At 35.5% G+C, this 26,595-nt stretch overlaps 1 protein-coding gene across 1 annotated transcript in view; it reads left to right on the top strand.

Moving 5' to 3' along the window:
- The window catches only part of LRRC69 (leucine rich repeat containing 69), a gene marked incomplete at both ends in the record, with an annotated part of 90,451 nt that extends 66,913 nt beyond the window's left edge, over positions 1–23,538 (top strand). The window contains 2 exons of the mRNA XM_080694634.1: positions 4,665–4,844; positions 23,428–23,538. Coding sequence (XP_080550760.1) covers positions 4,665–4,844; positions 23,428–23,538 — 291 coding nt within the window. The remainder of the gene's footprint in view (positions 1–4,664; positions 4,845–23,427) is intronic.
- Between the last annotated feature and the right edge of the window lie 3,057 nt (positions 23,539–26,595).

The raw sequence follows: 26,595 nt of genomic DNA, 5'->3' as shown, positions 1-26,595 counted from the left end.
TCCCTGTGTCTAAATTGTTAATAATTTGTTTGCCTTTTTCATCCTTTTTAAATAGGCTTTAATGACCATACTCAGTAAATTTTTAGCACATGTCCACATTGTTCCTATCAATAAATGGCTGGGCCAAAGAACTGACTTGTTTTACAGATTAGCTTTTTCAAATTCCCTTTCAGAGAACATTTCCACAAACACTTATCCCCTACTTTTGCATGGAAAACAAACCTTTATTTAAAATCTAATTCTAGCTGAGTGTGGTGGCGCATGCTTGTGATCCCAGAATTTGGGAAGCTGAGACAGGAGGATCATGGTTCGTGAACAGCCTCAGCTACTTAGTGAGGCCCTTTGCAACTCAATGAGACCCTGTTTCAAAATAAAGAATAAAAAATAGGGCTAGGGGTGTAGCTTAGAGATAGAATGGCCCTGGGTCCCATCTTCTGTACCACACACAAAAATAAATTAAAATTTAATTTTAAATCATTTAAAAAACTGTAATATTTAATTTTTAATCCCTTATAACGTATTTTTCTTCTTTACAAAGTATAATAATAATAATAATAATAATAATAATAATAATAATAGCCAACACTTGTTTTAAGCCTCCTGTGCTCCTGTGGTCAAGGAAATGTTTTCAGCATTTGCCAGAAATGAACTAGTATAGTTCTGTAATAACTCCAGAAAGATAGGGATCATTACTGTCCCTTTTTATATATGGAGAAACTAAGATCCAGAGAAGTTAAATAACTTGTTCAAGGTCACAGAGACAGTGTTGGGTCAGTGATAGCAACTTAAGGAGTTAGGCTTCAGACCTTCCACTGCAATATTGCCTTAGGAGTAAGAGAGGCAAGGGAAATGGGGAAGGTGGCCAGTCCTGGGTTGGAGGAAACTCTGTTTTGTGGAGGAGGCTGGATGAGCAGTTAATCCAACATGGTAACACTTTTTCAGAGAGCCTGTAAGGTCAATCATATTGCCAACATTCAAGGTGACAGAGAATATTTCCTCTTCTTATTTTCAAAATTGTAAGGTATTAGAACACAGGAGTTAATCTCTCTCTCTCTCTCTCTCTCTCTCTCTCTCTCTCTCTCTCTCTCTCGTCTTTCTCTCTCTGATATATGTTCGAAACAACAAGTATCTCTAAAATTTATTCTTAGAAATGTCATTTTTTAATTTTTAATTTTTGTTTTTGGTGGTACAGGGGTTCCTGGAAACCCTTCTACCTCCGGGCTATACTCCCAGACCTATTTTTATATTTTTATTTGGAAATAGGGTCTCTTAAGCTAGCGAGGGTGGCTTTGAACCAGAATGATCCTCCTGTCTCCACCTCCCAAGTACGGGGATTACAAGCGTGCACCACCACACCCGGCTAGAAATGTCATTTAAATTGATTATTTGTGCATAAAGTAACTATAATTTCTGTCAGATTTTTGTTTAGTGTTATTGATTGAACTCCTTTGGGTATCAAAGAATTATAGGGCTTTAAAATAACCTATACCTTGGTAAAGATTTTTTAAAATACTTTTTACCTCAAAACTTCCTACCTAAATTTTAATGGTCATAACTAGGCTATAACAAAATATTAGCTTAAATATAATGCATTAGTAGATGTCAGAGCATTGGGGAAACCTTTACTTTATAGATAAGGTATCTAAGATCATTAAAGTTAAGTACTTGTCCAAATAGAGTTGCACAGCCAAATCACCCTGGAGCCAGGGTTTAAACTTCTATATCAAGTCAGGCGTGGTGGTACATGCTTGTAATCCCAGTATTCGGGAGGCTGAGACAGGAGGATCGGGGTTCAAGGACAGCCTCAGGTACTTAGTGAAACCCTTTGCAACTCAATGAGACCCTGTTTCAAATTAAAGAATAAAAAAATAGGGTTGAAAGCGTAGCTCGGAGACAGAATGTCCCTGGGTCCCATCCCCAGTACCTAAAAAATAAAATAAAATAAAATTAAAAAATAAAAAATAAAAAATAAAAAACCTCTGTATCTATCTGACTGTGACACTGAATCCTTACTCTTGATGCTATGTCAGTGCCTCTCATTCACACAGGAACAGTTGTTTGTTCAGTTGTTTCACAGTCTATCATTTCTTTTAAGTATTTGTATTTCTTTCTACATTTAAAAATTTATGCTTATATAAATATAATTTATAGATATCTAATTGCACAACTCAGTGAAGTAATCACATATAAGGAAATAATAGAAAAATACAGATGAAACTAATTTTATAATGGATTAGAAATAGGGGTAATCTCTGACCTACACACATGGTTAGCTTACAAATATTCTAACACAATAGCATATAAGTTAGGCAAAGTAAGCAATTTATTTGTTCATAAAAAATTTCTTGAGTTTTAAATAACACTGGAATTAAGCCATCATTAAATTGTATGTTATTTTTAAAGGCACTGAATGTATCTCTAAGAGGTGTTCTAAATGATACTATTGGTCAAGTAAATAGTATCTTACTTTTATATACTCACATTTCCAAGTAGTAAAATTATATTTTAATAGTATGCATTCTTCTTCCAAAGTAACACATTGGCAGAAACTAGAAGAATATAAAAAATGGCTGATGTAACAGTTGTCAAGAGAAATACTGAGTGCAACAAACATGTTTGGGTCCAGAAATCATAAATGGAAAAAAAAATCTATATGAACCTACTTATAGGTCCCATGCATCTTACAGAATCTTTTAGTGTGTGTGTGTGTGTGTGTGTGTGTGTGTGTGTGTGTGTGTGTGTTGTTAATTCTTGTGTATGAATTTTTACAGCTTTATACTGAGACTTGGCCACTAAATTCATGTAGGTAAAACATATCTCTAAAATGAGTATTTCATTTAGAATCTCAAGCTATGTTCTGCTTAAGTAGTTAGAACAAAGGGTGACACTCAACATCTGACTTAGGAATCATATAATATTGGTGCCTTCAGATTCATTCTTCTTTCAATTGACCTCAGTCATGTAACCATGCAGGAGAATGAGCTTAAGCGGGTAGGAGGTTGTGCTGTTGAAGGATCAGACGTATCAGGAACGCATGCTCTCAGGGTTGTTTGCTGTAGAAAGGCAGCTTTCCCAGAATCTTGTTAACTGGAAAGGATAAGATAACAGGGAAAAAGGCCAGGTCAATTTATAGAATTTTGCTGTTATTTTAAAAAATTATAAAGATTTTAACTGGGGTTAATGAATGAAAGATTATATATGTACATATATATTCTCAAAGATTCCTATCAGAGTCTGATGTCAGCTTCTCAATTCTACTGGGAAAAAAAGTCCCACATAAACTATCCCCATACACTATTAAAATTTCAAGTGGTGTTTGTGTACTATTCATACAGGACTTCCATACTGTTGGGAAAAACAAGGGGAGGCATTTAGGGAGTAAGGCAAAATATTGTTTATTTGTTGTTGTTGTTGTTGTTTGTTTGTTTGCTTAGTCAGTGAGGATTTAATTTTATGTATTATATAATATTTTTACTTTTAATATGATGGTGTTATTTATGGTCCTAAGGAAAGGCAACTTCCATTTCCTACTAACTTTTTTATTGTTTAACATTTAGAATTATTATTGAACAAAATCAATAATTTATCTTAAACACCTATGTAGCTAAGTCTAGCAGAGATCAAATTCAGACATTATGTTCATAACTACTGCTCTTCAACAAGGTAGTGTTACTCAGATACTCAGTGAAGCTAAAAATTTAGATGGGACCTTCTCAAACTTTAACACACGTAAATATTAATTACTTGAGGATCTTGTTGATATTTTGATTCAGTAGAACTAGGTACATCTCAGATTCCCCATTCCTGATGTGGTCCCAGGTGACAAAAATTTTACTGGTTTGTAAGTCACAGTTATAGTGAAGATTTAGACCTTGGTGAATATGTCTGAGTTCAATTTGAATGTTTGTATAGTCCTTGATTATTATAATGAAATGTACCAAATTTGAACCTAAACCATATCTAATTTTACAGAACAAGTGGAAATTTATTGTGACTTTGACTGCTACATGCAAGAGATATGAACACATTTCAATGGAAATGACTTTTCTTGTATTGATGAAACTTGTTTACAGTGCTAGTTATTTACAACCTAATTAGTTAATATTAACTGCAGTAGCTTAGTTTTATTGTATGTATGTATGTATGTATGTATGTATGTATGTATGTATTTGTGGTACTGGGAATGCAACCCAGGGCATACTATCTCCGAGCTACATGCCCAGCCCTATCATTTAGTCTTTTTTTTTTAATTTTTGGAAACAAGGTCTCACTGAGTTGCAAAGGGCCTCTCTAAGTAGCTGAAGCTGTCTATGAACCCTGATCCTCTGGTCTCTGCCTCCTGAATGCTGGGATTACAAGTGTGTGCCACCATGACTGGTTTATTACTTATTTATTTTTGATTGCATGTGTGTGGTACTGGGAATTGAATGCCAGGGGCTGAGGGCCTCACTAAATTTCTGAGGCTGGCCGCAAACCTGCAATTCTTCTGTTTTCGTTTTTCCAGTACTGGGATTATACAGAATTGTGTCCCTGTGCTTGACAGAATCTTAGTTTAGTAGAAACTATGGGATAAGAGAAAAGTTTAAAATAGTAAAATGTGAATCAATGTGATATAGCAGTTTGAAAATAATTTTAGGAACCATATTCTTTTTTTTTCAATTTAGGAAATAACATCAAGATTTATCATGAATGAGCTAGCAGAAAATAATTCTTTTATAATGCAGACCATAGAATTGTATCCAGAAGCCAAGAACATAATTTCTCAGGGAAAAAAATGTTCAATATGTGGAAAATTCTTTTTCACTATATGGTTGGAATGTGTTCAGTTTGTTCCTCCATCAAAGGTAAATGAGGCTTTTTGTGTAGATATGAGTATAAACTACTATTTATTGTCCTTATCTAAGTCAACCTGTATTAACTAGATTTGTATTTATGAAATGACTTCTATGATACTGTAGTTTTAATTTTAGATGGGCAAATTTGAATAAGTGTCTGTAATGATCATCGTGCCTATTCCATTTACATTTAAACTCATTTAGCAGAACACATTCTATCAAGTTGAAAAATTGAAAAGAATTATTCAGTAGTTTGTTATGGAGGTTGGGTAATAAACATTGAATGTACTGGTTAGTTTATATCATAATGATGTTATAGAATACTAGATGTGGCCTTTCAGTATTATGTAACCCAGAAGTTATATACCTTGGGAAGTTTACAAAGCTCATAAAGCATGCTCTAGTCCAGTAGTCAGCAAACGTCTTTTTCTATAAATGGACAGATAATGAAGATTTTGAGCATTGTAGTCTTTGTCACTACTGTCTAATTTTCCTTTGTAACATGAGGGCATCTATAGACAATATGTAGATTAGTGTGGCTATGTTCCAATAAAATTTTATTTATGAACCTTAAACTATAAATTTTATATAATATTTCCATGCCATGAAAAATGTTTCTTTTGTCCCTCAACCATTTACAAATGTGAAAACCATTTTTAGGTCAACTATGTCATGATAACAGAATATGGGTCAGGTTTGGCCTATGGACTAGTATTTGCCTATATCTGCTCTAGACCATGTAACATTAGTTCTTGACATCATAATTACCTTTCTCTTCTTGGTGTAAACTTGACCTCTATTGGGATGGCTTACTGCAACAATTTGTGATGATATTAAATAAATGAATAAAAACAAATGCAGTTTCTGACATTCTGAAGACTACCATCTGCTGAAAGAGGCAAACATTAAACAAATGAACAGTGTAATTTTAAATTGTGATCAATATTATGACATAAAATAATAGTGTATTAGTTTGTTGAGGTTGATATAAGAGTACCCACATACTGAACAGACAGTAGAAATATATTGTCCTGTAGTTTGGGAGGCTTCAAATCCAATCTCAAATTATCAGTAGGACTGGTTCCTTCTGAAGATTGTAAGGAATAATTTGTTCCGGGCCTCTTTTCCTCTCTTCCTTCACAATCTCTTTTCTATGTTTCTTTATGTTGTCTTCTTTCTATGTGTGTCTCTGTCCAAACTTTCCCTCCTTGTAATGACATCAGTCATATTGGATCAGGACCCATACTAGTAACCCCATTTATTTTTTTTTTTAGTGGTACTGGGCGTGGAACCCAGAGGCTCTTTTACCTCTGGGGTATACTTCTAGACCTATTTTATATTTTATTTGGAAACAGAATCTCACTAAGTTGCTGAGAGACTCACTAAGTAGCTGAGGGTGGCTTTGAACCTGTCCGATCCTCCTGTCTTAGCCTCCCAAGAGTGGGGATTATAAGCATGCACCACCACACCCAGCTAATAACCTCATTTTAACTTGATCACCTTTGCAAAGGCCCTATCTCCAAATAAGATCATCTTCTGAGATACTAGAAGTAAGGATTTCATCAAGTGAATCGGTGGTGGGAGGGAGCGCGTACAGTCCAACCCATAACAAATAGTTCCCATTGTTTCATGCAGTCTTTATTAAGGAATATGGCTTCAATTTAACATGTGATGAGATACAACTGAAGGATTATGAGTAAAAAAGTGACATATCCTGATTGATATTTTCAGAAGGTAACTTCTGAGTTGAGGATGAACTAGAAGGGCACAAGGAAGTGAAGAGATTGGGCTAGAGGCCATTGTACTAGACCAAGTGAGAGATGATGGTGGCAGTGATGGTAGAGAGAAATGGATGACATTGAAATATCTTTTGGAGGAGAAAGTAAGACTCCTATTTTCTGTCATGAAGTGCTACATGGATATAGGGGTGTGTGTGTGTGTGTGTGTGTGTGTGTGTGTGTGTGTGTTTAACCGATTTAGGGCTAACTGAGAAGCAAGATTGTTGGAAGAAATACAGAAGTTTTGTTTGTATATGGCAAACATGAAATTCCTGAAATCAGAGAGGATGAGGAATATGAAGTCACAGAGTACTAATCTAGTCCGTTAGGCATGCTGGAGAAGGTAGGATTTGAGTTATATGAGTTTGAGTGTGTGTGGGGGCAGGAACAGTTTTGGAAGAGAGTTAGATATGTGGCCTATAATACTATTTCTACCTCCACAGGGTCCATTTGTATACCCCGAAGTTCTAGTGATTGAGGGTAGTCTTTGTTCCAATAAAGAATCTCAGTTGGGTCTGCTTACCTCTGTCTCAGTGGATCTTATCTCTAGTAACTCACTAAATTTACCCATGGAGCTTTGAAAAATATAGATATCCTATTCCGTACCTACTAAATCAGGATCTGTGAAAATTTTATAAAACTTATAAAATTTTCCAGTTGATTTGCAAGTGTACTTGGGGCTAGAAATCTCTGCCTCACCTGTTTGGGGCTGTTTCAGCTCTACAGGACAGTAGGTTGTGACATGGTGAGCAAGTTCTACTTGGTGGCTATGCAAAGTCAAAATCATTGGCCAAATATATGAATTGATAAATTGTAGTGAATTTGAGATGTGAATAATAGTAAAAAAAGAAAAGGAGGGGGTTTGGTGGAGGGGTAAACCCACTGCGGTATATAGACAAATAACAAAGACATACTTTCATATGTCCTCCACCTTGAAACCTGAGTGAATCCCAAGTAAAGCATCTTTATAGCACATTGTAGCATATTCTCTTCATCAGGCTCCTTCTTGGAAGTCATATGGTAAAAGGCTTTCACTTTAGTCTTCTGGGAGCAGAACAAAACTCCTACAAACAGTATACATGTTCCTGAGTATTCCTGAAGCCAGGATTAGGACACTCACAGCTGTCACTTCCCTGGGACACTGAGGGAACTTGTGATGATGATAATGTAATGTCACTAGCTTTATTAGTTGTTGTTTCATAGATTAACATTTCTAATCACTAAATGAAATCATTCCTAATTATACTTCATTAGTCATAGTATCTTTATCAAAACTGTTAATTGTGGAAATTTCTTTCATGAAATGACTATGTGTGCTATTTATAATCAAGTCCAGGAAGGATAACTATTTTCACTTCCACCAACTTTTTATTCTGAAAAATTTAATAGTACAAAATATGATTGAATAATGCAGTGAACATTTATATTCCCTTTACCACCAAGTCACTAATTTTTAATATTTTGTTCCTTTGGCTTTATCACTTATTTTTTGCTTTTCAAAGTTTCTCTTGTGTAGAACAAACTTGATATTAACAAAAAAATCAAGAAAATGGCTTCCCCATAGGCATTGTATCATCTTTCAGAACAAATAGAATGGGTTCTGATTTTAAAATATAAATATATAAATATATAAGTAAATAAATAAATATTGGTACTTCATACCAAGAAAAGAGCCTTAATCAAGAGTAACCACTGATGGTTAGATGATGGTACAGAGAATATTTAGGTCATTTTGTGTATAGTAATTCATGCTTTGCCTAGAGAGATTTTCTGTACTTCACTGTTTAATTTTAGTAATTAGAGCACACCTTTTACAAACGCTCTTCAAGAAGGTCATTTATGATTCTGTAGAAGAAAATCAGGGAACTCAGTGGAATTCATGGCACCAAATATCAGGTATTTACCCAGGAGCCCTGTCTAGCAGGCTATTCAGATCCCAAGAGAAAGTAATGAGTGAGGGATCTTAGTCAGATATTGTTGTGGTACAGATCTAAAATTTATTTTACAATGTCCTTTGACAGACTTTTTGAGACAAGCAAGTACTTTTAAATGTTACATATAATAACCTACTTCTTTATAAATGCACTTTCACTCATCACAAAGGAATAATACTAAAATAATTTTGAAAGAATGTGGACTAATTTCTCATATAAATCATTTCTAAGAAATTTATACCATCACCATAATCCAGTTTGGCAACAGGTTTGAAAATACTTTCTTGAAATTTGGGAGCCCAAAGCAAAGGCTAATTATCTCCTTAATCCAGTCATGAAAAATATCATATTTGTACTAGGCACTTTCATTTGTATTTAAGAAAAAAATTAAAAAGAAAGAATATTAAGTCAGAAAAAGAATCCTTAACCCAGTTACATTTATATTGAGTTCTGTCATAAAACTCTTACGCCTATAAGACTTCAGTATGATTAAGAGACAGTCAGTTCAATTGTTCAGTCTCTTAATACTTTCAATGCTATGCTATGGGATGCTTTTGTCTATGTTAAGTCTGTATTTATACTAGGAAGTCTTCATGGTACTTAGAAAAATTTCAAATTTTTTGTCTCTACCATTGAATCTAAATTCAAAGAATTCAAGGACCTTTTTGGTTTCATTTACCATATGTGGAAAGAGCTTATACATAGCTTAGCCTAGTACATGTTTTATTTCTATTAAATGACTGATGGATCAGAAGACCTAGATTTGAATACCAGATTCTCTGTTCCTTTTATTTAGTTTATTAATGTATTTCATCAAATGTATTACAGAGAAAAATCCAGCAGAGATTCTACCTATGAGGCCTAAGGTCAAAGTTTCAAACACACCTGCAACAATAATTAACCATAAAGCCAATGAGAGCATAAAAATAATGGGTTAGGAACCATTTAAAAGTCAAAACTAGTTAGAATTTAATACCAAGACAAGAGAGAGTGTCAGCAGGAAAATGAGGGTGGGAATGTTTGCTACCCTTCAAAGTGGGAGTAAGTATGTCATGATGATCACATATGTAACCTGTCTAAAATGTTCACATTATCATCTGGGATGGATTGTTGTAGTCAAGAGACATTTAATGATTACAATATGTCATATTACTTGGCAAACGTTTCTAAAATCCCCTGCTTTCCACTGGCCATGTTCTGAACACCTTGAGCAAGTTGTCATGCTCATTTCTGCTTTGATAGATTCCATTGCAAAATCTGATGAACTAGTCTCATTTCAAGTCTCTCTTTCAGAAATTGCAGCCTAATAAAAATATCCACAGGCAGCACTTGGCTGAGTGTGTCTCTGATGGTGTACTAAACACATCTCTTGAAGTACCTCAATTAATATCCAAAACAACCCAGGACCCTGTTGAGAAATCCCAAGCACAGAGAAGTCAAATAATGCTGTCAAGTTGTCAACGATTTCAAATAGGAACTCTGGGGGAGGACGCACATATGTGTGACTCCTTGTTCTTCATAAGACATACTGGACCATATTTCCTCTGCTTTTCAGTCCAGTTACTCCTCATTTACTTCAACTGAATTTTTTTTTTTTTTTTTTTTGGTGGTACTGGGGTTCCTGGAAACCCTTCTACCTCTGGGCTATACCTATTTTATATATATATAATTTTTTTTTAATTTGGAAACAGGGTCACTTAAGTCAACGAGACTGGCTTCTAACCTGCACCATCCTCCTGTCTCTGCCTCCCAAGTGCGGGGATTACAAGCATGTGCCACCACGCCTGGCACTCAACTGAATTTTATGTTGAAGAGCTCTAATTTATCTTCTCAAACTCCTTATTTTTTTTCCTGTTATGTGTCAGGTTCTTGGCCAGCAGCTGGGAATACAGGACCCTGGCCCTTGAAAACCTCACATGTTCCTAGGAAAAGTGGAACAATAAGGTGATTGGAATCTGACAATTTATCCTTAATGACCAGCTCCAACACTTGCTACCTTTGTCATCTTAATTTCCTCCTTGAGGCTCAGCATCCTCATCTATCAAATGGCAATAGTAATAGGCCCATCTCACAGTGCTGTGATGAGGGATACACAAGGTGATGCGTAGAAAGTGCTTACCACAGCATGTGCTTAACAATTGTAGCACATTCTAGATGCTTAATAAGATCACTTTTTAAAAAAAAAATCAAGGCTTTTAGACAGGAGACAGTGATTACATTATTGTAACAAAAAGATGTAGAGTCATACAGGGTACCTTGGGAAGAAGGCATCTCAATTAAATGGAATGTTTAGTGGTTCTCCCTGGGGCCTAGAGTGGTGGAGAATACATAATAAAGGTTGAAAATATTTTAAAAGGCATTGCTTGGAAAAATGCTTTGAATAAGAGGGAGACGTTCAAATAAAGAACCAGTGATGATAATTTCGTGTGAGGCAACTGGGAACATTGTGCAAAGAAGTTGCAGAGTGAGGGCAGGGAGTTGCTCAAGGTGACACATGAGATGATGGGAAAGAGGAGCAGTGTGAGGTTGGAGGGCCCTGTGTTTCAAGTTTAAACTTAATTTTGAAAGGTACTTTATTGGATTACTAGAGCTATCCCAGCAAAACTAGGATAGACTAGAGGATTCCAATGGTAGAAATTTATTTCAGAAATTTGAAGGCTAAAAGTTTAATTGTAGGGTCTAAGAAGGGTTGAATTCTTCTGTGACTTTTCTCCCTAACCTGTAGAGAGCTATCTTTCCCCCATCCTGACACAGTCTTCCTTCTGTACATATCTATACTGAAATTTCTTCTTATAATAATGTTAGTCATATTTGACTTAAGCTTATCCAGATTGTTCTAATTTTAACCTAATTACCACTTTAAATACATTATATGCAAATACAGTCACACTGAAAGATACCAGGGATTAAAATCTCAACATATGGACTTTTGGGTGTCCTTATTCAGTCTCTAATAGCCATGTATAACTGCTGAAGCAGTGGAGTAACAGGAAGAAATATTTGCTTGACAAAGAGAATGAGTTTGGTGATGTGGATTTAAGGATTGTTCATTTAATTGTAGCACTTGGAGCCATGGGAATGAAGATTACCCAAGGAGACTTACCCAGTAAGGAGAGAAGATTAGAAAGAAAGAATTCTTGAGCACAGAACTGAGAAGGTGGGCAACTGTAGGATTCAGCAAAGAGAATGAGAAGGAATGAATAAGCATGAAAGGGCAGAGGCTGGCAGAGAAGGTGCATATTGTCCAGTTTTATAATGCAGATATGCAATGTAAATGACTTTCTTTCCTTTATTTTCCCTCATATAACTAAGGTTCTATTTGGATCTCCATTATACTGGAAACTTATTCTTGTTAATCCCAGGCATATGTGGTAATTTTAAGATTTTCTTAGTCATTTTAGATTTAGTCTTAATCATTTAGGATTTCCTCCCCCTCCCCACTTCTTTCTATTATCCAGTTGCTGAAGTTCTTAAGCAGTGTCATGGCATTAGGATGTGGGAGCAGACCATTCTGCCAATGTTCTTTGTTCCATGTGAGCATCTGCTGATGTTTATTATTGTTCTATTTAAACCTTCAAATGTGGTCATAACTTCATGAAGTGTCTTCTCAGGGTTCTGTTTCTCATCGATATCTGCCTCTCCATCCATGCACACTGTGCCTTCTTATTCTGACACTGAAGTATGATTAACTTGTCCTCTTTCAAACACTTCAAGGCTATGCTCTCGACATGAGCAAACTTGGTTGCTTTGTTACTCAAGAACAATATTATTAAAGCTATCAAGTTGAGAGGGGGGAAAAAGGATAGCAAATTTGAGAAGGAAGATAATTTATTTTGTGTCCCTAAGAAACAAGGCTTGAAGTGGTTTGCATCAATCAGTAGCCCAAGTGGTAACAGTCTTGACTTATCTTCACCATGTGAAACATAGAAGAATTAATGGATGTTCCCTAGAGTGTGGGGAAGGCTTGAGGGAAAATTTTAAAGCTGAAGAAATATGTGAGCTCCTTCCACATGATGTGTTTAGGAATGAATAGGACTATAATTTGGTAACCTTATAATGAGACTCATGTATTCCATCACATTAAGGGATTTAGTATGTCAAAGAGAAGATATGAAAGTTTTTAAACAACCAGAATATGACTAGTAGCAGTGCTTTTCCACTTACAGAGTGATTTTAAAATATTTTCTTTCAATGCTTTTATTTAGTGATTACTATGTGCAATGTACTTTGTTAGGCTCTTCAGATCCAACATAGAGTCCATGACATTGAGAAGATCACAGACTATTTCTTTCTTTATTTTTATTGGTGCATTGTAGTCATACATCTTAATGGAGTACAAAATGGTGGAGACAAACATGCACACATCACTCAATTTGTAATGGCCAAAATATGGACTCAACCTAGATCTCCATCGACAGATGGAGTGTAAAATTATGGGAAATACACATGGAATAACTCATGGAGTTATACTCAGCAATAAAGAAGAAAAAAAATCATGTTATTTTCAAGAAGATGGAAAGACCTAGAGAACATTATGTTACGTGAGCTCAACCAAGCATAGAAAGAGAAAGGACATATGTTTTCTCTAGTATGCGCAAATTAGGGAGTATTAGGAATACCAGAGGGACTCCAGATAATTAAGGGGAAACCTCAGCAAAACTGAAATGGAAGAGTAGAAGATGAAGAAGGCTAAGGGTAATTAATGGAGGAGCCACATTTGAGTACGTGTAAAAGTATGAATGTAGCATGGTTAACCTGGATACTCATTGTTAGGAGGGGTTGAAGGGGAAGTGGGGGTCAGATAGGGCACCAAGCACAGTCTGAATGTGTACCATTTTCAATATGATCCACATAAAAATAAAAAAAGAAAAGCAAAAATAAACAAAATAAAATACAGAGGTATAGACATTAGCATAAGCATTGTCAAAGGGAATGTGAGAAGATACTTAGGATGTTTATAGGACACTTTCTTCTTCAGAAAATAACATTTGAGTAAAATGAGTTCTTTATCCCCCTATTAACTTTCTGATTTGGTTTTCATTGTCTCCATTCACCAGTGAGATAACTAAAGCAAGCAGCCAAGAAATTTGTTGTCAAGTTTCAAATCTATCAAATGAGAGAATTAGGACTTCACTTTAAAATACCAACCTTTAGTTTTCTTTTGAGGCACTTTAGCACACACATTTTTTTTTACTGTAAGAGAGTATGCAAATAAATTCATCAATTGATGGTGATAGTTACTTTCAAAAACTGCCTTCACACATCTGAAGGACCATCATGTAAAGAGAGATAAAGCTTTTCTTCTGTTGACTTGTGGAATGGAACACAGAACTACTGGTATTCAAGTCAGATAGATGAAAGAATTTTGTTACAGGATTTTAAACAAACACATGCACAAACATATACAGAGAGTCTGTTAACATTACTTATCACCAAAGAAACAATAAAGATTAGAGCATGAAAAAGAACAGGAGAATAAAGAGATTCAGTATGTGAATAATTTAGTTTTAAATAATTAAAAGGAAAGTTGGAGTTCATTTATATCATTGAAAGGTTTGAGAGCATTAGAAAAACATCAACAGAGTGGCATAAAGATACAAGTGGGTTCAAAACATAATGGTTAAAAAATAAGCCAGAGACCTAAGTGTAGATGTTAACTAAAGGGAAGAAATATTTAAATATTGACGACAGTCATGATCTGTCAGATTGAAAAAGCATATAAATAAGAATAAATCCATAAGTAAGCACAATTTGGTAAAATTGTCTACAACCAGGCCAGCACAGTGGTGCATACCTGTAATTTTAGAACTCAGGAGGCTGAGGAAGGATAATTACAGGTTCCAGGCCAGTTTGAACAAAATAAAATATCTCAATATTTTATTTTGAAATAGTAAGACCCTATCTCAAAATAAAATATAAAAAGAACTGGGGGTGTAGTTCAGTTTTAGAACACCCCTGGGTTTAACCCTCCTTACCATGCACACAAAAACAACAATAAACAACTGCACATCACCAAAGGTTACAAGCTAAGGATAAAATGTTTAAAAAAATTGATCCCCTACAAAGAAATGGCAATGAACTGAAAACATAATTTTCACAAGCAGTATAAATGCCAGGAAAAGGAATAATATTGTCAAATCATAAGGGGAAAGTAACTCAAAATCTGTAATTACATGGCTAGATAAGTTGATAAAAGTTTGTGAGAAGTTTGTAAGTTTGTGAGAAGAAAAATTTTGAAGATAAAAATTGTTTTGTTTTGAAATAACCACTGATTCTAACCTTGTTAAAATTTAAACATATTTTAAATATTTAGATATGTAGTAATATCTAATAATATTCAGAAAGTATATAGTAGTGAAAAGTAGAACAATGAAATTAGAATAAATATCTATTAGTTATTATAAACACATTTAAAGATATTTAAAATCATTAAAAATTAGTAAAGAAAAATGAGATCTGAATACATATTAAAAGGTAAGAGGCAATTGAAATATTTCCCCCTATACACTTTGTTCTTTGTTTAGAGAGTACAAATACCCATATAATAGGGCATGATAATCAGGTTAATCTTGTTGTTAAATAGTCACTTTTTTATATCTTTAGGTTTTTATGCTGCTTTTTCACTTAAGAGATAGAGTATGTAAAGATTTGTCTCAACACCTCCATAAAAAATTTCTACTTCTTGAGCATCTCTTCAGGAACTACACTTAGAGAATGCTGACCTTTATAGCAAATACTTTATCATGAAGGGAGAAGCCATTTGATAATGTCAACGTCTGGCTGCCCTCGTTGTGCTTTACAGAATGTTCTGCCTCTAACAGTGTTTGCATTCCAAGGAGGGGAACACTGAGTGATAGATGGGTCTTAACTCTTGACATAAAACACAAGAAGAACCAATATAAAATTGTAATGGCTTCTATTTGGGTGAATGTGAAATTATATCATGCTTGTCTTCTGAAACAATGAGATGACAATTGAAAAACAGTCAATGAAAAATGGTACTCAATCTCCAATGTTAATTTTGCTGTAATTAATCTGGATACTTTTACTTTTTTTTTAAATGTTATAGGCTGGCCATCTGAGTTGTGAGCCCTTAGAAACTAGAGAATTATTAATTCCAATGTAATTGGTATTTAAGTATTAACTACTAAGGACATAAAAACAATAAGGTTATAAATCTTTAAAACAGCAACAAAACTAATCCTTTTTTGTTACTTCTAACTTGGGCCACATTTGAACTAGTAACCTAAATAGTCTCATAAAAATCCTTTCCAAACACTTGAGTGATCCTGTGCCCCAGATATGCATTTCATAGTTTTCATTTCTTATAGTTTCGTTAGTTGAACTTAACATTTCCCCAGATTCCCTTAAAGTTGAAGAGTTTAGGGAGGGAACAGTTTGGACATGAACTCTCAACCTTGCATTGAATGATGTAATGTAATTAAAACTGCTCTCAAAAGAGATTAGACTGAGTAGGTCTCACTGCAAATGAGTGAAAACGTTCATCTACTTTATGAAAATAAATGAAAATTTGTAACCTTAATTCCTTTTTTTACGACAAGCTGCCAGTAATGAAACATAATATAAGATTACATTTAATAATTTTACTCATTACTTATAGAGTAAAATCTTACTTTGCCGTTAAAAGTTATTACTGTTAAGATACCACTGACATTCATTTATGAAACTGATCATTTCAACCAGTCAACTGTGAAAATGAATGTAGGGCTTAAAACATTTATGCTGCAGTTAGTCAATTTAATGTACATTAGGCACTAAGAAGATCAGAAGGCATCACATTTTGAATACCAAGTGCCATGAAAGTAGTATGCATTGATTATTCAGAAAAAATGAAATGGTATTGTATATTCCTTGTCATATTATTCAGAAAATACAAAAGGACAATTACAGTATGAATGAACTCGCACACCATGATTTGATCACTTCTGCATCTCTCAGAACTCCCTGAATCTTTTTTTCCCCCTAGAAAATGCTCCTTTTTGTTCTTAAATTGCTGGGTAGAGTCACAGATATATTCAGTATCAATGATTTTTTCTTTAAATAATCTTAAAATTTATTCAACCTCAATTCATTTATCAGAAACGATGTATCATTAAAATGTTTGCACCTCCCATGTGAAATTGAAAGGACGTTGATTTTGTAAAAGGTGGTAGCAAGACCACTCTCCAGAGGAGAGAATGCTGCTCAACTGTCCAGGGTAGAATGACCATATAATGTGTCTACTAAAACAAGATGAGTTTGAGAATGAAAGTGAATTTTGCTAATAGGTGTAAAAATAGCAGGAAACCAGGACTGTCCTGGACAGTTCTGAATGCATGGCAACCCTTCCTAAATGGAGGAGTTAACATTTATTTATTTATGATTTATTTATTTATTTATTTATTTATTTATTTATTTATTTATTGTGGGTCTGGGGATGGAGCATTTGACCTCCAAACTACATCTCCTGCCCTATTTTTTTTTTTTTTTTTTTTTTTTGAAACCGGGTCTCACTAAGTTGCGGAGGGCTTCACTAAGTAGCTGAGGCCGTCCGCGAACCGCAATCCTCTGGTCTCAGCCTCCCGAATGCTGGGATTACAAGCGTGTGCCAGCACGCCTGATAAACAGTTAACTTTAAAGTAGTGCTCATCGGTGGTCTAGAGCAGCTGTCATTCTGAATGTTCATCTTTCATCTTGGATTTTAGAAATTGTTCTTTAGTCAGCTCACAAATATTTAAAGACCCACTTTATTTATCAAAACCTGGGTGCTAAGTACAATATAAATGAGTAGAGGATCTAGTCAGTCCCAAATAGTTTTAAATCTGAGTTAAAGTTTTAAAGAAGCAAGAGACACCAACACTAAAAAATGTTTAATGAGTGGTCCAGATCAGCTTCTTTAGGGCTTCAAAGAGAAGGTAAGATCTCTGTGGGTCGTCTGGCTTAGGAAGTGCCCAGAAAGACATGGGGACTCCTACCAGATCATGGAAGAGGTAGAATTTAGCTGTGTGGAGAAGCAAACAAAGAGAACATGTTAGGAGAGCAGAAAAGCATGGCAGGGAATCAATCATGCTTATAAGGTAGTAAATCAATAAAGACGGTTTGTGGATGGGACTGAGAGACAGAGACATCATAAAAAAATGAAGTAAAATTTTATGAACCTGTCACAGGGTAGACTAAGACATTTGAAAATGGCCCTGTTTTGAAAATGGAGTCCTCAGAATGTATGGGGACAAGTCACTGGTACAAATAACATGTGTTTCAGGGTCATTTGTGAGCAGTATGTTGGATTAATTGAAGATTGGAGAGGAGAAGATGAAGAAATATTAATTAGAGTGGTTGTCTTGCATGGGGATAACAAGTAGTAGTGGAAATGCTTAAAAAGGAAGGACCATGAGGAAGGAAGGGTGACAGATGTGTCAACTGATTGAGTAGGGAAAACCTCTGAGGGGTGTGCGGGAGAAAGAATCATCCAGAAGGGACCTCCCCTCTGGACTTGAGAAATTGTTATTTAGTCACTCCACAAATATTTAAAAACCCACTTTATTTAAAAAATCTGGGTGCTAAGTACAACATATATTTTGGAGGCATGACCTCAAGTTTCATCTTAGAAGTGTTGAGTTTTAAGTGAGATCTAGATCATTCAAAGGAATATGTTTAACCATCTATTGGCAATAGATAGGAAAAGTAGAGCAATACCCTTCTTATGTACATTATTTGAAACAGGTACACTTTCCAACAACTGTTGGTTCTATCAAACTGTTCTGCAGTTTGACAGTTGATTAGTGAAAGAGGCTTGGAGGCATACTTTGATTAACAAAGATCTACAATTTAGTGACCCTGAATTTTAGCCCTGCTCTATCTTGAATCATGAGGCCTCAAGTAACCACCTGCCTTCCCACCGTATCTGAACTAGTTTCCTCATCTGGACAATGAAGGACTAAGACCAAAATTTCTTCTAGCTGGAAAGTGCCTTATTTACTTGGAGGAGGCTACCATCTTCATGCTTTTCAAGTCCTGGTAATTTGAAACCTGATAACTAGTATTTTTTTTTTCTATTTATGCTGTAAAAAAAACTTGGTGTCTTAACAATAAAGTATATTATCTTGTAGTCCAGTAGGTCAGAGATCCAATATAAGTTATATTGGGCTAAAATCAAGGTTTTATAGGCTGAGTTTGTTTCTGGATGCTTTGAGGAGAAATCCACTATCTTGTGCTTTATATCTTCTGGAGACTGAACTATGGGCTTTTCATATGTTAGACAGGTGCTCTACCTCCAAGCTACACTGAAGAACCTTTTATTTTATTTTGAGACAGCATCTCAGTAAGTTGCCCAGGTTAATCTTGAACTTGTGATTTTCCCGTCTCAGCCTGTGGAGTCTCTGGGATTACAGCCATGAACCAACACAGGCTGATTTTGCCTCCATTTTCAAAGCCAGTATTTGTAGATCTAGTCTTTCTCATATCACATCATTTCAACCTTTTCTTTTGCTTCCCCCTTTCACTTTTAGCAACTTTTGAGATCACATTGGACACACTTAGATAATCCAGGCTACCCTACTTATCTTAAGGTCTTTAATGACTTCTATAAAATTTCTTTTACCATGTAAGATGACATTAATATGTAGGGCTTTCAGGAATTAGGATTTGGGTATCTTTGTTGAGGTGGGAATGTGTGGGCTCTGTTTTGCCAATATCGATGACTTGTTTCCTGAGAAAACAGAAGACACTCATATTTTTTCTATTCCGTATGCTTCACATATACTGAAATCTTAACTGACCTTTATACCATGTGATATACATACACATTTCAAATTTTTTTTTTTTTTTTGGTGGTACTGGGTTTCCTGGAAACCCTTCTCTGGGCTACACTCCCAGACCTATTTTTATATTTTTTTTAATTTGGAAACGGTCTCCTAAGCCAGCGTGGCTGGCTTTGAACCTGTGTGATCCTCCTGACTCCACCTCCCAAGCGCAGGGATTACAAGTGTGTACCACCATGCCCGACCATTTCAATAATTTTTAATTTCTCAAAGTTCAAAGTATGGCAGTTATTTCATTGAGCCATATGTTGACTGATTCTTAAATTGTTCCAACAAACATAAAATTTAGCAAACGTACATACTTGAAGTGGAAAACTATTTTTCCTAAAATAGGAAGAGGATATATATTTGTGTTTATTTGCTTTAGAAAATAATAAAATAGTAAAAAGTAAGAAAGTTAACGTAAGTATAACATTTAACTGTTTAAAACCTTTTATTAAAATTACATCCTTTAAAAAAATCACAGATAAACTCTTCTCCGTCTTCTCTGACTTTGGCTTGACAAAAAGAATATTTCCTTCTGTATTTTCATTTCTATCTATAAACAACCACCAACGTGGTAACTATCTTTAGTAGAACTGTGAGGATTTGTTAATTGAGGTTTGTGAAGAGAAGTCCTTTATAAGAGGGAGTGAGTGTAGCTATTCCTTTGTAACATACTCATTTCAAATGGACATATGTTGTGCCAATTGAAACAGTTGAGACTGTGCTACAAATGAAAGTAGAAATTGAATTGAGCACCAAGTAGTGGGGCATTCAAGAATTTTACTGATGCAAAAGCTCAGCCATAAGGGAGAGAACAAAATTATGGCATTTACAGTGAAATGTCATAAAAAATAAGAAATCCGATGCTTTTCTTAATGTGCAAAATACTAGGGAGAAATGGGTAACAAGAGGAATTCTAGATGAAGAAAGGACCCTATAGAGGAGCAATGCAGGGGACATATCTGAGAGGATAAGAGGGGTGGTAAGGGAGACTCTTTAAAGCACATGATGTACTTAAACATATCAAAGTCAATCAGGAAGCCAAGCTTGGGTAAGTGGGAAGGGGAAGGAAGGGGTTAGAGATTGGGTTGGGGCTGAATGGGTGATGTGTCCATGTATATCTCCTCAAAATTTTTTCCCCCATTGAGATCTATGATTACAATGCACCAATAAAAATTTGTTAGAAAAATTACTGAGGATGATAACTTTAGATGGAAAAGTGCATTACCAAGGAGTTATATTAAGTCTTTTTTTTCTCAGTAAAGCTGCCAGAAGACAACCCATAGCCCTGAGAAAGATCACATCACAAATATAAATTCTTAATTCATAGAATAATAATCAGCAAAATTTCATGTTCATTGCAAAACTGACATTGGCCTTTTGCACAATAAACTCCTAAAAAGCTAAACAAAGCATTCATTTTTTTTTCTCATTAGCTAAAAAATAATCCTTCTGAGAAGGGGAAAGAGGGACACAGACACTTTGCATTCCTGTTGGAAGCAAGAGCCAACCCAAACTATGCCCATGCAGTTTCTTAATGACACCAGGGAAATGGCTAAAGCCACAGTGAAAATAGAAAATGCCTTTAATAGTTTAGATTATAAACTTTTCACCTCATGGAGAAACTTGGACAAAGTGAATTGAAAAGCAGTGTGGCCCTACTTGCTTTCTTGGTTTATGTTTGTTTCTTTCTTTCCTCCTCTTGGTTCATGACTCTGTTATTTGTTCTGGTTTCTTAAACAGAAGCTAAGTAAAATCAATGTGGCATGGTTTATTTCCAATAGTATTTTAGTTCTTCTGAGATTTGCTACAGAAGTGGGCAGAACGAGCTGTTTGGATGAGAGGGTTATCATTATCTGGAAAGGGAAAAGACTATATTTTCTTTTGATTTTTGTCATTAAGTTCTCCAAACCACAATTTCAACACTTAGCTATGATAATTTGGTTTAGGGGATCGATATTATCTCATATAGAGTACATAATGTGTCTCTCATTAGAAACATACATATGGCTCCTTTTTACTCTTGGGCTAATGTATTTATTGTTGATACCACATGGCTTAACTTTTTATGGTCTATTTATTGTTTATACTATATTGTTTCCCCAATATGCTAAGTGTATTCTTGAATTACTCCTCTCAACTTTACCCTTTTTGAAATGTCCTTTGGCTTCCGTTATGGTCAGTCACTCTTCCAAACCGAGTTCACCTTTTCCTTATATTGTGAAATCTTAGTTAATATGCAGCCGATAGTGGTATCTTCCCTTCTCAGCAGCCATATATAACTTATCACTGGGGTTGGACATATGTTTCTAGTTATTTACTGTGTATATTTCTTGTCTTTTCAACTAGATCCTAAGAAGACTCTTGGAGGCAGAGCTTGTTTGCTACATATTTTGTATCCTTGGCTCTTTGCCTAATGCCATGCAGACTTACTTATAATTTGTCAGGACTCTTGGTTGCAAGTTAGAGAAACCCAACTCACACACTGACTCAAGTAATAAAGAAGGTCAGAAATGGGTCTGGCTGAATATTTAGTCATGGCTAGATCAGGTTTCCAACTTATCATCAGGAATCTGTTCTTTTCTTTTTATCATGTCTGCTTTCCTTTATCTTTCTTTCATTTTTAGGTGGGAGTTACCTGAATTATATAACCTCTGGAAATAGAGTGAGAGCTTTCCTAATTCAGTAAACCCAGAAACACTCCTGGGTCTGATGGTTTTTGGCCTTATTGGGTTATCTTGGGTCTTGTGTTCACCCCAAACTAAACACTGTTGTAAGAGGGAAGTGGTTGAGTCATTGACTGAGCCTGAGTTACATGCCATATCTTTTATCCAGGGTTTGGATCAATGGCCCTTTCACTTCCCAACATATGTACTGAGATTGCGAAGGGGTTGGGGCGGTTCAAAGGAAAATGTGGGCTTTTATGCCAGCAGAATGGAGAATGAATAGACAAAACCAAGATGCCCACTAGAGAGGTCAGCAAACATTTGCTGATTGATCAACTAAGCATCTTTGTAGGAAGAAATCAAGTTTGCAGATATTCTGTCTTTTTCATACATCTAAAACATTCTGTGGTTGGGATAGCACTACATGGCCTTTGCTGGAGGTGGCTGTGAGGGTGATGTGACTTTTGACGTTGGCTCCCCACTGAGAGATCACCAGTGTTAGGAGGCTGCTACTCCTTCAAGGGTAGATTAATAACCTTGCCTAAGTGTTCAAATCTCTAAATGGGATATCAGAGTTCTTTTGTGGAAGAGTGAACAGAACAGTGATCAAATCTCTTAGTGTGGTTTGTGCTGAGGTTGGCCAAATAGTTTCGTGGTAAAATTAAGTAGCATTATTAAACTGATAGTTGTCAGTCTCTGTTTTGGATTCTCTTATTGAGAGCTATGTTGACTTCAGAAATTGATTATAAAGCATATACATGGTAAGCCTCTGAGGTTGTGAATATTTCTTTTTAAATTTTTTTCTTTTTTCTTTTGGTTGTGCTAGGAATCAAACCCAGGAGTTGTTCATGCTAAGGCTGTGATTATTTCAAACACAAGTATTATGGATGTGTGCACTCAGTTGGATAGCAGGATATTTTTACTTTTTCATACTCTTAGAAGATCAGAGGTAGTTGAAGTGTAAAAGCTAAAGCCAAGTGTTGAATAACTTGCTGGCAGCCCAGCAAGTAAAGATCTTAGATTCATTTCCATAAGTAATGGTTGCTGGACAGATAAAACTGAGATACCCAGTAGGAAGTTTAGTAAGTATTTGCCGATTCCTGTCAAATGGGAGTCAGGCACATGGAGAATCTGTACTATTCTTCATCTCATCTCAAATACCTGGTTGGTCCATATACTGCTGTTTGGATAAAAGCACATATACTCATGTATTATTTAAATTTTGTTTAGTATTATGACTTTCTTAGCTGGTTAAGCTTGTGTGTGGAAAAAGAGCAAATTAAGCATAAATGAAACGATGTGTCCTTTAGAAATCAAGGTTCTGAAGCCTCTGAGAAAGCCAATACTTATTGTAATAAAAATATGTATTGTGCACTGCCTTAATTTAATTTTTAATCTTTACTTTTTAGAAATGGAAGATAAGCCGCAATCTGGATCTGGTACCTCTCCAGATATTACTTTGTTCTTACCAATGTTTTAATCGCCGTGGCCCTAACCTCTTTGGAATTGCTCAAGTGTAGAGCAGGTGAGATGCTCTTCAGAGCCTCACTAGTCGGCCCTGCCAGCTCTGCACATAGTCAGTGCAGGCCCTACTTATGATGTGGCTGATCTTTTTACCAATACCATAAACAAAAGAAGATGAAGAATTCAATTACAAAGATGCCATGCTAGTGCTGTGGTATACCTTTAGGCTGTTTAGTTTCTGGCATGCAACTTTTTTTTTGGCTTAAAAATGGAATAAAAAAATGGAAAAGATCTGTGTGGTGTGAGTTTTTCTTTTTCTTTTCCTGTCATTTTTTTGACCACCACTTTCATACTTTTCTAGAAAAGTATGAAGAGACTTTGATGGGTAAAAGTGTTTATTTTTTGAACACTTTGCAAGTGAATGAAAATTATTTGTTTTTTGCTAGATTGTAGCAGTATATTTGTATGATTTTATTTGAAGTACTAGTTTCTTTCATCTAATATGAAACCTTCATTTTGCTTAAAAATGAGTGGAAAGTCAGGTGTGGTGGTGCATCTCTGTAATCCCAGTACTTGGTAGGCTGATATAAAAGGGTTGTAGGTTTGTAGCCAGTTTCAGCAACTTAGGCCTTCAACAACTTACTGAGACCCTGTTTCAAAAATAAAAATAGGGCTGGGGGTGTAGCACAGTGGTGGAAAGACCCTGGGTTCAATTCCTAGGAACACACACACACACACACACACACACACACACACACACGAAGGCTAAAAACTCAGATATGTAAACTCATATAGCACCACTTTATTATTGCTTTATAAGTTCCAGTTTTTTTTAAATTTTGTTATCTTTTTTATTGGTGTATTATAATTATAAATCATAGTAAGATTCAAAGTGATATAAACATATATGCACACAGCATTCATTTTGTGTTTCCCTCTGAATCCATTAACAAGAGAAGCTTACATAAGCCAGGCAGTAGTGTTGAAATGAGAATCTGGCTCATTTTCTTTGAAGGACAATAGAAAACTAGCAAAAGAAGTTATAAAAGTGTACTACGGTATACATTTGTATAGACAAGTGGTACTTGGAAGTGTGGTTTTGACCAGGACCATCCACTGTACTTGAGAAATGACTAGAAATGCAAATTATTTGGCCCCGCCCCAGAGCTACTGAAGCAGACACTCTGGTAGTGTGGCCCAGCAATGTCTGTTTCAACAAACCCTCTGGGCGATTTCTTTGTGTGCTCTAGTTTGAGAACCACAGTTTAGCCTAGTTCACTGTGTGTTCAAAAAAGCAAGAAATTTAATAAAAATTTCATATTTAAATTCCACTAGAAATGCATGTAACTACTTGTTAGTCTTTCTGGTGGAAAGCTGAGTGGAGTTTCTTCTTCCGTGTATTTATTGCCACATTATCATCACAGCTAAGGCTTTATGAGTTCAATTCAGGACATATTCTTTTCTGCATTGCCTCTGGCAAAACTGGCAAGCTGAGTCAAGGAAGCAGAGCAGAAAGGCCCTTGATTCCAAAGAACAAGGTCCCACTCCATTAACCAAGAATGAATTTTAAACAAAAGTAAAACACAAACTACAAACAAAAAGACATAGGAACTCATTAACAACAAGTTATGGAAGTAAACTCTGTATGTTTATTGAGGGAAACTGCTTGGTAAATTGATTTTTATTAGGGAAATATTTTTATACAACCTACACAGTTAAAAAAATGTTTTGTTTACCATTTTAACCCATGACTTTAGTCACACTTTACGCACCATCTTGGTCATAGAGAAAGTTATACCCACTCATCCATCCGTGTACTCATTTACTCATCTAATATTTTAGACCATTTCGTGAAGGTCAGGTGACATGAGAGAGGAGCGTCGGTCTCCTTTCTACTCCTTTTTCTTCATATCTCAAGGCACTTCCACCTGGTTTCTGTTTAGAATTCCATGAGGACTGGTCTTTCGGTGGTCACCAGTGACTTGTGGGCTCTGTTTACCATTGGCCTTAGGTCCATTCCTCTTTCACACCCCTCTTAATGAATTCCCTCTCCCTGCCTTTCTTTCAAAAACTGGTGTTCTAGTGATTTCTCTACTCAGTCTCTTCATCCTCTCTCTTAGCACTTATTTCTTTATTGAATGGATTCACCTACTCCCACTGGTTTTGTTGACTTATCACACCTGAGTTGGCAACTCCTCAATCTATTTCTCCATTTTTAACCTGTATGTCCAAGCTTCTCAATCCAACACATCTAAAATAGAATAAAATCTTTTCCACAGAAATTGTTCTCTTTCCATTTATTTACTTTTTTTATTGCAGGAATAAGGATGGAACCTGGGGGCATTCTACCTCTGAGCTATACCCCCTGCCCTATTTTTTATTCTTTATTTTGAAACAGGGTCTCACTGAATTGCAAAGGGCCTCACTAAGTAGCTGAGGCTGTATGTGAACCGTGATCCTCCTGTCTCAGCCTCCCAAATGCTGGGATTACGAGCGTGCACCACCACACCTGGCTCCATTTATTTACTTTTATTTATTTCCATTTATTTTATTTATTTCCATAGTTACTGTGTGGCTATTATCTACCAGGCACTATTCTCTGTTCTAAGGACATAACAGTGAAGAAGACTGATAGGGGACCAGCTTGCACATAGCTTACTTTCCAGTGGAAGGAGATGAACAGTGAACAATAGAAAAATATGGTTAAAAGTACTTTTCAGTGAAATATTTTATTTCCTATTTTAGGATTCAGGAGATATAGGGAATATTTTTATCTAGGGTAGTCTAGGCTTTATAAGGTAACATTTAGTCAATGATATTGAGTTCCTGTAATAAATAGGAGTCAGTTAAGTGTTTAAAAAGCTAAAAGATAAAAGCTTGTGTGATACTAGAAACATCAAATAACTGAAAGAGTACTTAAGAAAAATCATGACTCTGATGTCGGGAAATTTAATGTTGCTGGTTGTACAGTCATGTATCAAGTGTCACCAGAGGAACCACACTAGGGAAGGATGCATCTGCTTCTGTCTTGTGGTGTTACCCCATGGTCTGAATCGTTGGTTAATTAAATCAGAAACTTAATTAATCATATTCCACGTGGGTGTGTATGTGCA

The sequence above is a fragment of the Muscardinus avellanarius genome (genome assembly GCF_963383645.1).
Source record: "Muscardinus avellanarius genome assembly, chromosome: 4".
NCBI classification, from domain to species: domain Eukaryota; kingdom Metazoa; phylum Chordata; class Mammalia; order Rodentia; family Gliridae; genus Muscardinus; species Muscardinus avellanarius.
Note: the sequence above shows the minus strand (reverse complement) of the source record. Positions and strands in the feature narration are given on the sequence as shown.